The following is a 17,500-nucleotide window of genomic DNA, read 5'->3' as shown; positions in this document are numbered from 1 at the left end:
ACTGTTGACCGTGACACCCTCATCAGAAAAATGTCCAACATGAGAAAAGTGGAGCCGAGTGCAGGATTTTACAACAAAAATTGACTTATTTCTATTTACATATAATTTCATGTTAAAACATTGTGTTAAAACTGTATGTTTCTTAAAGTTTCAGGTTGTTCATAATATTATAATATTTTGTAAAAGAAAGAGTTCATCAGTTGAAAAAACATTTCTGTAATAGATTTGTGTTTCTATATTTGAACTTATTGTTATTTTTGGGGTTTATATGACATGAGTTTTCTGATCCGGCCCCTTTGGGATCAAAGTAGGTTGGATACGACCCCCGGACCAAAATGAGTTTCACACCCCTGGTCTAGGTGACAGATAACCTCTAGCGATTCCCCAGAGTCCTGTGTTCACCTCATGATGGTTCATTAATGGTTGTTTCTCCCGCTACATGATCTTACTGAGTCAGCCGACACATCATCCATATCAACTGATACAGCACACAACAAAACAAGACAGAACAAAAGCACATGTTGATAACTCTATACTATGTCATGATTTCCTTTACATGAATCAGCCTTTAAATGATTAACACCTTAAATGAGAAATGCTTATAACATAAAAATTCCCTAACAGTATCTAATCTACTGGAGACAAACGCATGGATAAGTTTCTCCAAGTCTGATTTAGACAGTAAACCTTTTGATTTTTGCGATGTTTTTTAGATGGTAAAAGGCTGCAGATGTTATTGATTTGATGTGGCTGTTAAAGTTCAAGTCTGAGTCCATTATTACCCCTAGATTTCTTGCCTGATTTGAAGGTTTTAGAGAGAGAGACTGGAGGTGATGCTGACACTGTCCCTTTGTTTCTGTGGACCAAACACTATGACTTCAGTCTTGTCAGAGTTTAGCTCGAGAAAGTTGTTTTGCATCCACAGTAGGGACGGGCATTCGATGAAATGTTCTTAATCGATCGTCGGAAGAATTAACGATCGATTATCGATTAATCATTAACGTTTTTATATTAAAATGATCATCATTATTATTACTATCTGCACTACTAATCTGCATAAATAAATTCAACTTTACGACATATAAACTGTTTTATTCAGTTTTGCGCAACTCTCACAGAAATGAAACTTAAAACCACATCACTAATTTGCATAAACTAAGCGAAAGATAAAACTCCAGCTCTTGTGTCGCTGATGCGGTTCAATTTTTGTCAGATTAAAAGACATGACTCAGGTGAATACAGGTTAGTGTGACCAGATTTGCGTTTGTCAAAACCAGGGACGGGGGGAGGGAGGTGGGGACTCGTCATCGACATTGCGCGACTCTCACTTGTCCCGAACGCAACGGAAAGCGTGGAATTTCTTGTACAAGTCATCGTTAAATACACATTTGTGCTTCGGTACGTTGCAGACTGACCGAATGTTTCTGTTTGTGTCTCGCTCCTTCTGAGTGCAGAGACACATGTACGGACCCCTGTTTGGTCACAGCAACCTACATTCGGTTTGTCGATTTAAATTAACATAATCGATGAAATTCTTAATGATCAATTATCTATTAATCGATTAATCATGCCCATCCCTAATCCACACACTGATCTGTTGGATGCAGTGACTAAGTGAGTCCACTGGTCCATCGTCTCCTGCTGCCAGAGAGACGTAGATCTGAGTGTCGTGTGGATAATTGTGGTAGGACACGTTATTGCTGCTTATTAACTGGCCTGTAGGGGGCAGCATGTAGAGATTGAACAACGGGGGGCCCAGGATTGACCCCTGAGGCACCCCACAGGTCAGGGCCATGTGATCTGAGACACAGTTTCCAATTTCAACAAAATACTTCCTGTCTTCTAGATGGGACTTGAACCAGTTTAGTGCAGCACCAGAGTCCTCTAGTCTCTGTATGTAAAGCTCTGGATTTATTTAACGTCTTTTAAGACACTTGCAGTTTTCATTCACTTCTACACAACGACGGACGATAAACGAACAGAGGACAGTTACGGTTTGTGGGACGTTTTATAGAATCCGGATAAACGCCAACAAAGGTTAAAGCCGTTTTATCACCACATTGTGCAAGAAAAAAGCTGCTGAGCCGTGAGGTTTTCTTCCAGATCTTTGTTGTTTTGACCACAGTTCTGCAATTCATATCCACAACACTGCAAAAATAAAAATAAATAAGTAAATATTCAATAAAAGGACGAGGCAATAAAAGGTAATATTGTTTATTGTGTTAAAAAGAGTTGACAGTGCAATAATGGTTTGTGGGACTGTTTATAGAACTCGCACAGACTGAGACCGGGACCAGACCGGGACCAGAGCGGGACCAGACCAGGACCAGAGCGTGATTGAGACCAAGACCAGACCAAGACCAGAGCGGGACTGAGATCGAGACCAGACCGGGACCAGAGCGGGACTGAGACCGGGACCAGAGCAGGACTGAGACCGAGACCAGAGCAGGACTGAGACCGAGACCAGAGCGAGACTGAGACTGAGACCAGAGCGGGACCAGACCAGGAACAGAGCGGGACTGAGACCGAGACCAGACCGAGACCATACCGGGACCAGACTGCGACCAGGGCGGGACCAGAGCGGGACCAGAGCAGGACAGAGACCGAGACCAGACCGGGACCATACCGGGACCAGACTGCGACCAGAGCAGGACTGAGACCGAGACCAGACCGGGACCAGAACAAGACCAGAGCGGAATTGAGACCGGGACCAGACCGAGACCAGAGCGGGACCAGAGAGGGACCAGAGCGGGACCAGACCGGGACCAGACCGAGACCAGACCGGGACCAGAGCGGGACTGAGACCAAGACCATACCAAGGCCAGAGCGGGACTGAGACAGAGACCAGACCGAGACCAGACCATTCTGGTCCCGGACCTGAATCAGTCCTGGTTCAGTCCGTATGCGGTGCAAAAGTCACACAGTCACGGAAATCACATATCCGTTTTTTAAATTTTGGTTTTGGAGACAAATATTGAAGAAAACAGTTGTTTTTTCATTTTCTTATTCTTGGTTTTATGTTGAAAAATGAATGATACACGGATTGAAATTGTGGTCAAAATCAGTTTTTTTGTTTAACACTAAAATGGAAAAATGAAATAACAAACTGAACTATTTTCCCATTTTGCAATATTTCGTTCATAATTGAAATTCAAAAGAACGAACGTTACACAGACCAACAAACTCACCCGCAGCGCAACATTTATACACGTCTCTTGTGAAATGTGTCTTACAGTGTCTTGCCGAAGGACACAACAACAGAGGCAGTGGTCTGAGTGGCGTTTGAAGTTGATCTGATTGTACACTATTTATTTTTTTGCGCGTTTTGTTTTTGACCCTGTTCTTATTTGTGTTTGTTCAGGTGGAGAGGGAGATCGCCATCCTGAAGCTCATCGAACACCCGCACGTCCTGAAGCTGCACGACGTCTACGAGAACAAGAAATACCTGTGAGTGCAAAAGAAAAACAGCATTTTACCTTCAAACACAATTCATTCACAAGGCGTTAAAGCTGCCGTCTGGGAGTTTACGTGAAACCTGCTTCCCTCTTTTGACTCTGAGATCATTCCAAATCACCTCGTTGGGAAATTCTGACGCTCTGATAGTTTGCTCTGACTTCACGCTGGGGGTGTTCTACATGTATGTCTAATGGTGGAAGGTTTGAGAGTCACAGAATGCACACATGAGGAAACACTGCTGACTAAAAGGCTCTATTCACGCTTACTGAAAGACGTTTGGAAACACGCGGATGACGACTTCCGGTGTATTTCCCGACACTGGACATGGGATAAAACAATAAAACTGTGGATTCAGCAGCAGCGTCTTCACAACCTGCCAAAGCTTTTCCATGGGGGACGGGACTCTAATTGTGTCTTTAATTTTACTCGAACGGACATAACGGAACGCAACAATGACGTCTTTTAAAAAAAATTAAGTTAGACAAATTATAACACTCAAATTCATAGGCAATTTATAAAAGGAAAAAAACAAAACAATACAACCTAAGGATGGGCATTTGATTAAATTTTCTTAATCGATCGTTGGGAGAATTAACGATCAATTTTTGATTAATCATTAACGTGTTATATATTAAAATAATTATCATTATCATTATTATTACTATTACTAACCTGCATGAATAAACTCAACTTTACAACATATAAACCATAATCACTCTAGAGCAGTGGTGCTCAATACGTCGATCCCGATCTACCAGTCGATCGCCAAGGTCGTGTGGGTAGATCGCTGTGTCTCATCTCGAACTCACGTTTGGACTCGGTCTTGTCTCTCACTCGAGGTCCGACACTCAACAAGTGTGATCATATTTCATTACGGCCGCTGCCTGTGCGCTCATTTGAAACCCGCGGAGACTCTACGGCGCATCACAAACACACACACGCTCCATGTTCAACTTCCTAAACATCCTACCTGTCCATCTGCCTCACGTCAGCACGCCGCCCCTCGCCTTTTCACGCTCTCGCTCCTTCCTGCGTACAGCCAACACAAGCCCCTCCCACAGTGCGGCTGATTAGAAGAGCAAGACCAAACGTGAAGCAAAAACCAGTCTAAATTTGTGTTCCAGTGTTGGCACAAAGCAGGTCTACAGCATAGAGCGGATCTACAGAACAGACCTACTGCCACATTTGGCTGAAGTTTGTCTAACAAAAGTGACAAATGCATCTGTGTTTGTCACGATGTGCGTTTGGTTTGGTAAACGTGCAGAGGCTGGTAAATATCACTGCAAAACCAGAAAAGAATGAATCTCCAGTTTGGAACTTTAAAAAACAGGTTTAAAAATCTTCCTTCACTTTTTTCACAGTTTTGTGTAAAGTGCCAGAGGAAGTTCTCTTAAAGAAGAGGTTCTCAAACTGTGGGGGAGGGTCCAAAAAAGGGGCACAGAGTGTTTCAGTGCAGTTTGCTTGGCTTTGTATTAGGTAGATCATTATGACTTGGTCATTTTGTAAGTAGCTCGCATGATGAAAAAGTGTGAACACCCCTGTACTAAAGACACATCAGCCCGTTTGACATTATAATGTGTTTAATGCAGCTTTGACACATTTGTTTATGTTTTACAGAAACTAAACTTAAAACCACATGACTCATTTGCAAAAACAATAAGCGCTGAAAAAAACAGCTCTTTCCTTGTGATGAAACCGGGAGACTCAAAATAAACGCTCATCTCACTGACACTGATGTGCTGCAAACACATCACTGAGAGGAACAGAGTCTCCGAGGAGCCAGAGTCCAAACGTGGAACTGTGAGGCCGAGACTCCAGTGTTTGTCAGACGTAGCCTCGTCTCCTCACGCTACACACAACAATCTACATTCAGTTTGTTGATTAAAAATGAACGTGATCGATGAAATTCTTAATGATCGATTATCACTTAGTCGACTAATCATGCCCATCTCTCATGTAACGCCACCTAGATGAAGAAAACTGGGCCTTTTTCTAATTTTTCCCAGTCAGAGTTACTATCGCCAACAGAACCCGCCAGAAGACGTTTTCAAACGTCTTCATTCCAAACGTTTTGTGACGAAGCGTGAATATCTGTGGGGTGTTTGATTTTCAACAAAAATTGTGAGCGTGACTAAGTGAAAAACTGTTGGCGCGCACTAACTTGTGACTGTAATCGTAGTTTTTAACAGCACATATCAGCTCACCTGTTGTAGTTCCAGCTTCTTGTGTTAAAATAAAGACAATTTGAAAATTTAAAAATTGTGAAAATAGTGTGTAACGTTGTGGATTCAGTCATAATCAGAGGAACTACTGTTGCTGCATTTTTTCACTTTATGATCATTTTCAGTTTCTGTACTTTGGCAAAACAAATGACAATTTATGCTCCTCTTTGCTGTTGGCGAGGATCTGATTAGTCAGAAATTATGATAGTCCTGTTTAGAGGTGGGGACTTGCAAGTCGTGACTTGGACTCGAGTCAGACTTGAGTCACTATTTTTAGGACTGAGACTTGACTTGATAAAATGGACTAAGACCTGGGACTCGACTTGGATTGAAGGTCATTTATTTGATACTTGACTCGGACTTGAGGCCTGTGACTTGAGGAAACTTGAATCTTCTCCTAAAAAATTTGTGTTTTTAGAAAATACTTTTCTCTTTACAGTTGATAAATGCAGCGCTGAATTTTACAGGAACGAACTGGAACATGTCTCTCCCACTTTTTTATTTGTTACTATAGACTGAATTGAAATACTGTGATGTAGTATCCTCAAAAGTACTACAGTAATATACAGTACAGTACAGTAGTATACAGTACTATACAGTAAAACAGAGGGAACTACATAGAACATGATCCTTCATGACAAAATAACTTTTAAGCTCTTTCAAAATGTAATTCTTTCCGTTCTGACCGTAGTGATTCACACTAACATCGTGTCAAAACATTTAAAAAGGAAAAAAATTGCATTTCTACAACTCTTATATAAATACTCACATATAAATACACCATGACCAAGTACAATTACTTTAAAAGTCATATAAATTACAAAAATCTAAACTTTATTTGGTACTTTTATTTAAATAACTGACTTGAAGCTCAAAACAGACGACTTGGACTTGACTTAGACTTATGGGCCAGTGACTCGAGACTCGACTTGGACTTGTTTGTATTTGCCTCGGGACTTGACTCGGACTTGAGGTCAAAGTCTTGAGACTCGCAAAACAACGACTTGGTTCCACCTCTGGTTTAGACCTGATGTAGTCCTGGTTTAGTCTTAGTTTAGTCCTGGCTTAGTCATAAAATAGAGACACTGGGATGTTTCTTTTTTGTATAAAACTGGGACAAATCACTGGTTTTGGATAAATCTGCTGGGACGGGGGGGACACGGCTCAAAACTGGGACTGTAATATGAAAAAGAGTATGAAAAAATATAATATTTGAAGCACTCCAAATATTAAGGACATATTGCGGTTTTGAATACGATTGCGATAAAATGCAGCAAACGTTAGAGCTAAAAATGAGATAAAAGCAGTAAAATTTCCACCGTCCACGTTTTTCCTCATCGTAAATATTTGATAAAGCATCCGAGAGGAAAATACGCTTCTCTAGTCCTGCTATATGTTTACGTTTAACAAGAGCAGTTTATCACCGACGCACAAACCGTCACCTCCGCGTTCCATAATTCAACAGAACCGTAGCGAACATAAGGGACCGGGAGCCTCTGCGTTCTATTTCACTCTCAAATCACCACTTATAACGGTGACGGGGCCGACGCACCAGCGGATCTGTTAATCTGCTCATAAATCAGACAGCAGGGGGCTCCACTCGAGAGGATCACGCCCGACACGCAGATGAATGAGACGAGGTTAAGAGAGAGAACCAGAGTCGTACGTTTAGTGTCCGATCCGAGCTCGCCGGCGGGTTTGTGACGGGAAAATCTGGTGTTTTTTCAGCCCGATAGAACTGATTTTAGGTTAATGTGATGGAAGACTGCTCGCTTAAATCACAAACCAAACGAAAAAGTGACAGGTTAATACGGTTTGACGGATGGGCGAGTGTCTTTTCGAGATAATTTAGACTCTACTGATACTTCGCAGTGGCATCAGCGGTGCTCTACGTGTATGTCTATGGGCGGAATGTTCGGCAGTTTCCACGGTGACACAACGGCAGTGTTGGGAAGGTGACTTTTAAAATGTTTTCCCCTACAGATTACAGATTGCATACCCCAAAATGTAGTTTGTAACGTAATCCATTAAATTACTTCAGGTGAGTAATGTAATCTGAATACTTTGGATTACTTGATTTGCTCTAGAGAAGCAAAGACTCACAGATTTCTTCACATGAAGTTGTTTTATCTGCTAAAAGAAAATAAAAAGCCCAGACTTTACTTAACCGTATTAAAAATATTATTGATAGAAGATGAGGAGACACAGTCCATGCAACATGATTTAGTCCTGTTAAATCCTGTTTTAGTCCAGTTTTAGTCCAGTTTTAGTCCTGGTTTAGACCTGGTTTTAGACTTGTTTAGACCTGGTTTAGATCTAGTTTAGACCTGGTTTTAGTCCTGGTTTAGTCCTGTTTAGACCTGTTTTAGACCTTGTTTAGTTTCCAGCAATGAGTGGAATTACCGAGAAAAAAAAAGAAAAAAAGGGTGGGGGGGGTATTGCCCAAAATGTAAAAACAGGAAAATACCACAATCCATTTATTTCAACAAAGTAACTGTAATCCAATTACCACTCATGGAAACAGTAACTGTAACTGAATACAGTTACTCATAATTTGTACTCTGATTACGTAACTCTGGTACATGTAATCTGTTACTCCCCAACACTGCACAACACACACATTAGTGTAAACAGACCACAAAGACAGAAAGTCTGAAAGTCTAGTCTGATCATCTGAAAACTCAAGACATTTTTTTAAAAAGGATTTAAAGAGCACATTTTCAGGAGCCTGTGATCAGTCCGAGGGTTCATGGTCTTGTTTAGAAGTTTGATTTTCCACAAAAAGGTGTATTAAATATTACCTGATCTGATGTCTCGATATTTTTTTAAAGATGAAAATGATTCTGACATATATATATATATATATATATATATATATATATATATATATATAATATATATATATATATATATATATATATATATACTGATACAATGTTTATATTTAATTCTGATTTCACCACTTTGCTTGTGTCTGCGCCCGCTCACCCCTGCCTCCTTGATTTTGTGACCCTTCCCCTCCCGTGTTGCCTCGTTCACTCCTCACTACTGCCGAAAGTTGGTGCCAACCAAAAGCTTTTAGCACCTTTTCCACATTTACAGACAAAACCATCAGCAGCACTTCCTCTGTCACAGAAACAACACTCATATTCCACTGAGTCGTGTCCTTTAGTCCGACAGAAGCTGAACCACATCAGCGACACAAGGAAAGAGCTGTTTTTTTGTTTTTTTTCAGAGCTTATAGTTTACGCAAATGAGCCATGTGGTTTTAAGTTTTGTTTCTGTAAAATGTAAACAAATGTACACACATTATAATCTCAAACGGCGATAACACGGTTTACATGTTGTAAAATTTTAGTAATGTAAAGTTTATTTATGCAGAAGATTTTAGTGAATAATCTGCTGCAGTGTAGAACTTGTACTATAATATTTGGAGAGGTTGGGTTTGATCCGTGCTGTGGATTGTGGGAAACCTCGTCCTGAGCTTCCTCTGCTAAAGGAGCTCATGCTTCTGGTTATCGTACGGTTACAGAGTTAATGCAAAGATAAGCTTGAGTTGTTTTATTTTTGAATGAAAAGAAGGAAATATGTATTATTTCTTTTATTTTACAGTTAAATTATTATTTATGTTTTTTTTTATGTTGCAGAAGCACTTTATTCCTACATGAACTGCTGTCCTGTTTGCACTTCAATTAAAAAAGACATTGTGAAATTTGTCATATTTGATTTTGCAGTAGTTTTTGGAGGGTTATTTTTCCTGTACAGATATCGAGATATATATATCGTATGTATATCGAGTGTTGTAGAAGTTTTCAGCTTGTCCAAGAAAGGGTGGAAGTAAAAGGCTGGAGACTAACTGGAGTCTTAAGCAGGAGAAGTTTATTTACCATTAATAATCCTTGAAAAGTGAACTTAGGCTGTGTTCAGACTGCAGCCTGAAGTGACCCAAATCAGATTTTTTGGCCTCTATGTTCCTGTATCTGATCTTTTAATGACAGTCTGAATGGCACAGATACGATTTTTTCAAATGTGACCCAGGACACTTGGATATGTGCTCCTGAAACCGATACATATCTGATCTTTTGACATGTGACTTCAGTCTGAACGACCAAAGTGCATTCATCCACCTACACGTTATCAACAAGACACAAACGTCACTATTCTGCGCTGAAGCAGGTGAAAACCGGAACTGTAAAATCTCCAGGTGCTCAATGCTGCGTCCATGTTTGGACAACTTCTGTAAACACAGATCACGCTCGCTGCGGTTGACGCATGGGGTTGACGTCGTCGTGTCTCCAGTCACATGTGGGACACTTTCGGGTCGTTTACTGTTCACACTGGAGTCACAGACAAGTCGCATTTAATAGGAAATGTGAATGACCTCGAAAAAACATCGGATTTCACAAAAAAATCGGAATAGAGCGTTAAGCCCTGCAGTCTGAACGTAGCCTTAGTGTGATTTCAAAAGTGAACATAGTATCATCTATGAGTGTTCTAGGACCTTGACTCTGCTTCTGGAGGAGGAGGTTTATAAAGCAACTGTGGTGAGACTATGAAGGTCAATAGACTCCGGTTAGTCAGCAACATGCCACAATTTAAATGATGTTATGCCAATGGTTTGCCAAGGGAAGATCATGGTGTAAATATAAAGTAGCTTTTGTGAGTCAATGTTAAACTGAGATGTACGTGGAAGACCAATTACTTAAATTCTCTTACATCGAGATATAGCAAAATATATCGAGATATTTTTTGCTCCATATCGTTCAGCCTTACCTTATTTTGTTGGGTTCTTTTTAAAGACACTACAGTAGGAGGTGTATTTACCTTGTTGACATGTTTCAGCTGCATCTTATGAATCCAAGAAGTTCATGTACATAAGACATTTTTTTTTTGGATTAAAGAATATTACCCTGCAAAAAACAATATCTAGGCAAATTAAAACAGCTTCAATTAAGAACATTTTACTATATTTGAGTTGATTCAACTTACCAATATAGAATACGTGTGTTTTTCTTAATACAAGCAACATTCGATTTTGTTTTCTTATTTTAAGTGTAAAGAGTTGTGTTTTTTTTAAGTGTAACAAGAACAAACAAGTATTTTCATATTTCAACTAGGGGATGGGCATGATTAATTTCATCGATTACGTTAATTTTAATCGACAAACCGAATGTAGGTTGTTGTGCGTAGCGTAGTGTGACCAAACAGGTCTGTACATGTGTTTCTCTGCACTCAGAAGGAGCGAGCAAACAGAAACATTCGGTCAGTCTGCAACGTACCGAAGCACAAATGCATATTTAACGATGTTTCGGTGTCCAGTGGGAAAAAGTTTTACCAGGTGAGAGTCGCTCAATGTGGATGACGAGGCCCCGCCCCCCTCCCCCCGTACGCTGTCCTGGTTTTGACAAACACAAATCTGGTCACACTAACCTGTATTCACCTGAGTCATGTCTTTTAATCCGACAGAAGTTGAACCACATCAGCGACACAAGAGCTGGAGTTTTATCTTCGCTTAGTTTATGCAAATTAGTGATGTGGTTTTAAGTTTTGTTTCTGTGAAAGTTGCGCAAAACTGAATTAAACACATTATAATGTCAAACGGGCTGATGTGGCTCTAGAGTCGTTACGGTTTATATGTCGTAAAGTTGAATTTATTTATGCAGATTAGTGCAGATAGTAATAATAATGATGATCATTTTAATATAAAAACGTTAATGATTAATCGATAATCGATCGTTAATTCTTCCGAATTCGATTAATTAAGAAAATTTCATCAAATGCCCATCCCTAGTTTCAACTACAAAAAGTCTTGTTCCAATGGTAGATAATAATAAAACTTTCTTAATTCAAGTAATCTTAACTTCTCCTTCGTGCGTTGTAATAAACTCTGCAGGCCTGGTCTTGGTCCTGGTCTTGGTCTTGGTCTTGGTCCTGGTCTTGGTCCTGGTCCTGTCTCTAAACCTGTTCTGTATCTAAACTGTGCGTTCTTGTGCTTCTTGTGTTGCAGGTATCTGGTGCTGGAGCATGTGTCCGGGGGGGAGCTGTTTGATTATCTGGTGAAAAAAGGACGACTCACTCCCAAAGAGGCCAGAAAGTTCTTCAGACAAATCATATCCGCTCTGGACTTCTGCCACAGCCACTCCATATGGTCAGCGACTTTACTACGATCTGCTGAAAGGGACGAGAGGAAGCACAGTTTACACAAGATACATTCTGTTATTGAAGTAAAAGTACAGATACAGGAGCAAAAAGTTACTCAAAAAAAAGTCCTTCACAAGTAAAAGTATTAAAGTACTTAAATAGTAAAACGTAAAAGTATTTTGCAGTGATTTTTAGAGCAGTTTAAAGATGAAATGTAGTGATTTTGATAAAGAATTTGGCTCCTCCGATTTTTTTTCTAGCTGTTTTTGTATACCGTATTTTTTGGACTATAAGGCGCACTTAAAAACCCTTTAATTTTCTCAAAAATTAACAGTGCGTCTTATAATCTGGTGTGCTTTATGTATTAATTCTGGTTGTGCTTAAGGACCTCGAACTGATTTTATGTAGTACACGACGCTCAAAAATCTGTCAAAATGTTTTAGTACGACTTACTTTGGTAAACTACGAAGTTGCGCCGCTTGATGGATTGTCGGAGCATTACGGCGACTGTAGTCAGGAGCTTCGCAAAATAAAGGGCGAAGTATAGTTTACGTTTACGTCGACTCAACGCACACTGCCCTCGTCATTTTGTCGCAGAAAGAACACACATTTTCTGCTGAGTTGTGTCTTTTAGTCTGACAGAAACTGAACCTCGCATCAGCGCACAAGGAAAGAGCTGTTTTTTTCAGCGCTTATAGTTTATGTACAAATTCACCATGTAGTTTTAAGTTTTGTTTTTGTAAAACGTAAACAAATGTGCGCAAAGCTGCATTTAACACATTATTACTCAATGCATATTTGAGTCGTCCTCATAGGAAATAAAAAAAAAAAACAAACTTAAATGATCCACCCACATTCATAGTCATAATACACATTCATCAAGACAGAGAGGCAACGCTTAGCCTGATTCATCAGCCAGTTTCACTTGGTAGAAACCGTCTGACCTCGCAGCATTAGAATTAATTCGCTCTACTTTTTTACGTAACCAATCACTGCTATTTGATTGTGACGTATGTAATGCACCAAATCCTGTAGGAAGAAGGACAATAACGTCTTTCCCCTTGATAAAATTCACCAAACATTCTCTTCGTTTCGGCTTTAAATCCTCGATCTCGGGAATCGTTGCCAACACAGAATGTCTGTCTCTTCGCTGATTGGCTGGTGCCTGAACTCACACTTCCGGGGTTCTTGTAAATCCTCTAGTGTATTCTGATTCCTGACTGAGAGAAATGAAATTGAGCAGAGGCACTAGGTGTTTTGCTTAATGTGCCTTATAATGCAGTGCACCTTATGTATGAAAATAGACAAGAGACTTTATTTATTTTATTTTTTTAAATTTATTTAAAAGGGACAGTGCATATTCATGAACTTATACTTGTAAATACGCCAGAATTAACCCGAAGGCTTCTTTTCACCTGTAGTCCCTGACAGGTCAAAGAGACAGAGACATAAGACATAAAACATAAGAAAATAAAACGCGTCACAATAGACAAACACACAAGCATGACATACAACAATGACATTTACATACAGTAGGAGCATAACATTAGTGGTTACAGATCTGGTTTCTCTTAAGCCGTCGTTTCAGATTAGTTTTAAATGAACTGAATGTGGTGGAGTGGAGAATTCAACATTATTGATATTGCGCCTTATAGTCTGAAAAATACGGTATTTGGTTTACTCAATATTGGGACGTCAACTTGAATTAAATGAACTAAAAATAAGTCTCAGTCATGTCAGCAGATCTCAAAGCACAGAGGAAAGTACTTTTTTTACTTTTTAGTCCAGATCTAAAATGTAGTGAAGTAGAAAGTACAGATACACGCTCTCAAGTGTGGGGAAGTAAAAGTAGAACGTGTCCACTGGAAAATGTGCTTAAGTAATGTACACATATGTAATTTTTTAAACTTAACTCTCGTACTTTTACTTTTGTACTTCGTTACTTTCCGCCACTACATTTTACGATTGACAGTTTCTAATTTTGTCCTCACAGTTTTTAATTTATTTTATATTTTGTTGACGTTCTAGTTCTGCTTTTTGGAACTATAAGAACTGTAACTCACTTAATACTTAACTTGGTCTGGTTTGGTTTCCATGACGATAGAAAGTTTTAATGCCATACTGGGGAACATTCTAGACAAACCAACCATATTTAGAAAACCTTTTGTCAAACTCTCTGCCAGAAAAGTTTCACAATGCACCTTAAAGCCGTTTTTTGCAATTTCCCGAGATATATTTTTTTCTCATATGTGCACGATTTTGTAGCAATTTTGTTTCTTGTCTCCATGGAAATATTATTGCTTTGTCTAGAATGTTCCACAGCGTAGATTAAACCTGAACCTACGCTACATTACAGCTCAGATCTGTGTAGAGTCGCACCTGTTCACAGAAGGAATTATTGTATTTTTAGCAACAGAAACACCCGTAATGAATAAATAATAGAAAAGTAAATACCCTTTAGCAGAAAAGTCGCATCTTTAACACGAGTCTTTCTTGTTTATTTCCAGTCACAGAGATCTGAAGCCCGAGAACCTCCTTCTGGACGAGAAGAACAACATTCGCATCGCAGACTTTGGCATGGCGTCTCTGCAGGTCGGGGACAGTCTGCTGGAGACGAGCTGTGGGTAAGAGACACGAGATGAACGGCGTGATTATGGCTCTGTGACCGTCTATAACCGCGTTCGACCGTCTAGACCGGCTAATCACAGGAAGCTGCCGACCCACCCGACCCCGTGTGCCCGCGCTCCGTCCAAACACACTCTCGATGTTGTGACTGAGCCGTGGAAGAGTCGTGTTTCTCTCTGTAAATGTGGCTGTACATGTGCTCCAACATCTGGCTCTGGTCCAGTCCCGACTCCGCGCTTCGTATCGCACTGTTACTCAGCACTACTGCAGTACCGCGTCCATGTACTGCGCCCGTGTACTAGGGACATTTACGGAGAGATTTTGTGGAGGCGAACAAAAATGTGAATATTTTACTTTTGTGTCATAATCGAAATAATAAAGTTGATTCAGAAATTTCACGATTCGGTTCGATTCTCGACACAGGACCCACGATTCGATTCATCACACTTCACCAGGATATGCAAAATAAAAAAATAATTCATGTAATTATTAGGGGTGTCAGTCTCATCCCGATCTTCTAATTTTTTATGATTTTATACAATTTACAGGGTCATGGAAATCCTGAAAAAGTCACAGAATTTGAAAATGTCATTTTTGTCATTGAATGTCATGAAAATGAAAGTTTTTGGAAAAGTTCTGGAATTTTAGTATCTCTTTCACTCAACGACAGCCTTCTGTTAGTCTATTATGATTATTTCTGAACGTCTGCGTCTTTTGTTTAAAGATACGACAATAAATGCACTGACAGGATTTTGAATGTTAAAAAACTATAATCCCAAACCATAAATGAGTGGAAAGGGTTAACTTTTCAGATTTAGCCCTAAAAGTCTGATCAAATCTACACATAGTGTTGGGACTTTTAAAATGTATTCCCCTACAGATTACAGATTACATACTCCAGAATGTAGTCTGTAACGTAATCCATTAAATTACTTAAAGTGAGTAATGTAATCTGAATACTTTGGATTACTTGATTTGCTGTAGAGAAGCAAAGACGAGGAAATCGTAACATAACAAGTTTTGTCTGTTAAAAGAAAATAAAAAGCCCAGTGTTTCCTTAACCGTATTAAAAATATTATTGATAGAAGAGGAGGAGACACGTCCACACAGCAGGATTTAGTCCTGGTTTAGTCCTGGTTTTAGACCTGGTTTTAGTCCTGGTTTAGTCCTGGTTTAGATCTAGTTTAGACCTGGTTTAGTTTCCAGCAATGAGTGGAATTACCGAGGGGGGGGTATAGCCCAAAATGTAAAAACAGGAAAATACCACCGTGTAATCCATTTATTTCAACAAAGTAACTGTAATCCAATTACCACTCATGGAAACAGTAACTGTAACTGAATACTTTTACTCATAATTTGTACTCTGATTACATAACTCTGGTACATGTAATCTGTTACTCCCCAACACTGAACACAGGAGGTAGGTCGTAAAGCCATGGGAAATTAACTTTAGGTCATGGAAAAGTCATGGAAAAGTTTTAAAATTGTGTCAGTGAAAAAGAGTGGGAACCCTGAATTCAAGGTTGTGCTTTATAATTCAATATTCTATGGAGAATTTAGCTCCAATTGAATAACATTATTATAACAAATTATTTTTATAGGCCTTTTTATAGATCTGTCTGGTAGTGTTATAAAATACAGTTTTAAATTCCTCACAGTTCAACAGCTTCACACTCACAGAGAATTTAGCTGATGTTTTTTTTCACCATATTATTCATGTCTGAGGCCTGTAAAAAGACAAAAAGCCTGTCCAAGTACATGGCGACTTAACATACAGTATGTAAACAAGTTAGTGCATTAGGCTTTGCTCCTCTGATTTGTCCAAAGTTTGTTTTTCCCTCTTAAGGCTCCTGCTAAAACTAAAACAAATCATGTTTTTAGCGACTTCAGAGCCTCCTCGGTCTGTGTTTAAGCACATTAAACACCCGTATAATTAAGTTGTAAGAGTGATTAATAACAGTTATTTCATCGCGCAGACTGGAAATTAAAACAAGTAACAACAACTAAAACAAGGGATCATGGGATTTGTAGTTCTCTCTGGTTTTAGCTGCTGCTGCACCATCACCGTGTACTTAAGCAAAGAAAGTTGTTGGCAAAAATTGGCAATTTTTCAGGTTTCAAATTTTACTTAATGGTTGAAAATGATGACATGACTCTAGGGAATTTCATAACTGTTACTACTCTAATGTACACAAAGATTATAATTTGACGAATAAAATTACAATAAAACACCTTTATTTTGTTGAGATACTGTTTAAAATACTTGAAAAAATGTGTTTTGTTGCTTCGTTTTATGTAAATTTTGGCGAATTTTTGGACAGATGTGTGATGACAACAATATTGGACTCATTATTACCTGAAATTTTCTACATATTTTTCAATTTTTCTTCACAAACTGCTTCTTGATTTTGTGCAAAACCTCTCAAATTAAGTCAAAATTAGAGAATCTCCAGAACCTTAAAGCAAATAAACTTGTAATTCGATATATCGTGATGTTATTTTGAGATTTTTGATGATACGATACACGATATTTCCGTTATTGTTACGTCTCTGCAGTGTGTTACTCTGAGATCTGTGGAGTGGAGGAGCATTAGCGGCCGTGGAGGTTTGAGCTGTGCAATTCATTACATTTTAATTAAACTGAGATTCAATCCTTTCAAATGGTCAATGATCAGCGCGGGTCTGTTTAATGGAGAGCAGCCGAGCCTCTGAGTAAAAGCAGCAGTGAAAGCAGACGCAAGACAAAAGACTTACAGAGAAGAAACTCAAATATCTTTGTGTTAAAGGTTTTATGTGATGCAAAATTGTCTCTGGTGAGCTTTAAGTCGTGTTATAATGTTGTTTCCTGCTCAAAAACAGACCTGGAGTTGTGTTTTGTTTCATTCACACATGTTTAACTCTTTATTATTTGTCTGTCTACATCTTCAAAACTCAAAATGTTCTGTTCCACCTTGTGATGTCATGAAACACTAGTTTTCAAGTTAATTGCTATCTTTACCTTTAGTTCAGTGGAGATTAGCAATTCCAGGGCTGAAATTGTCCAAATGATTCTAGTG

General features: G+C 39.1%; 1 protein-coding gene across 1 annotated transcript in view; it reads left to right on the top strand.

The window, feature by feature from the left end:
• LOC110172679 (serine/threonine-protein kinase BRSK2) overlaps positions 1 to 17,500 on the top strand; it is a 184,593-nt gene that overhangs the window by 85,634 nt on the left and 81,459 nt on the right. Inside the window, exons 3-5 of the mRNA XM_055154360.1 lie at positions 3,362 to 3,447; positions 11,686 to 11,826; positions 14,327 to 14,443. Coding sequence (XP_055010335.1) covers positions 3,362 to 3,447; positions 11,686 to 11,826; positions 14,327 to 14,443 — 344 coding nt within the window. The remainder of the gene's footprint in view (positions 1 to 3,361; positions 3,448 to 11,685; positions 11,827 to 14,326; positions 14,444 to 17,500) is intronic.

The sequence above is a fragment of the Boleophthalmus pectinirostris genome, unplaced genomic scaffold (genome assembly GCF_026225935.1).
Source record: "Boleophthalmus pectinirostris isolate CB_2022bp ecotype Guang Dong unplaced genomic scaffold, ASM2622593v1 HiC_scaffold_19, whole genome shotgun sequence".
In the NCBI taxonomy this organism is placed as follows: Eukaryota; Metazoa; Chordata; class Actinopteri; order Gobiiformes; family Gobiidae; genus Boleophthalmus; species Boleophthalmus pectinirostris.
Note: the sequence above shows the minus strand (reverse complement) of the source record. Positions and strands in the feature narration are given on the sequence as shown.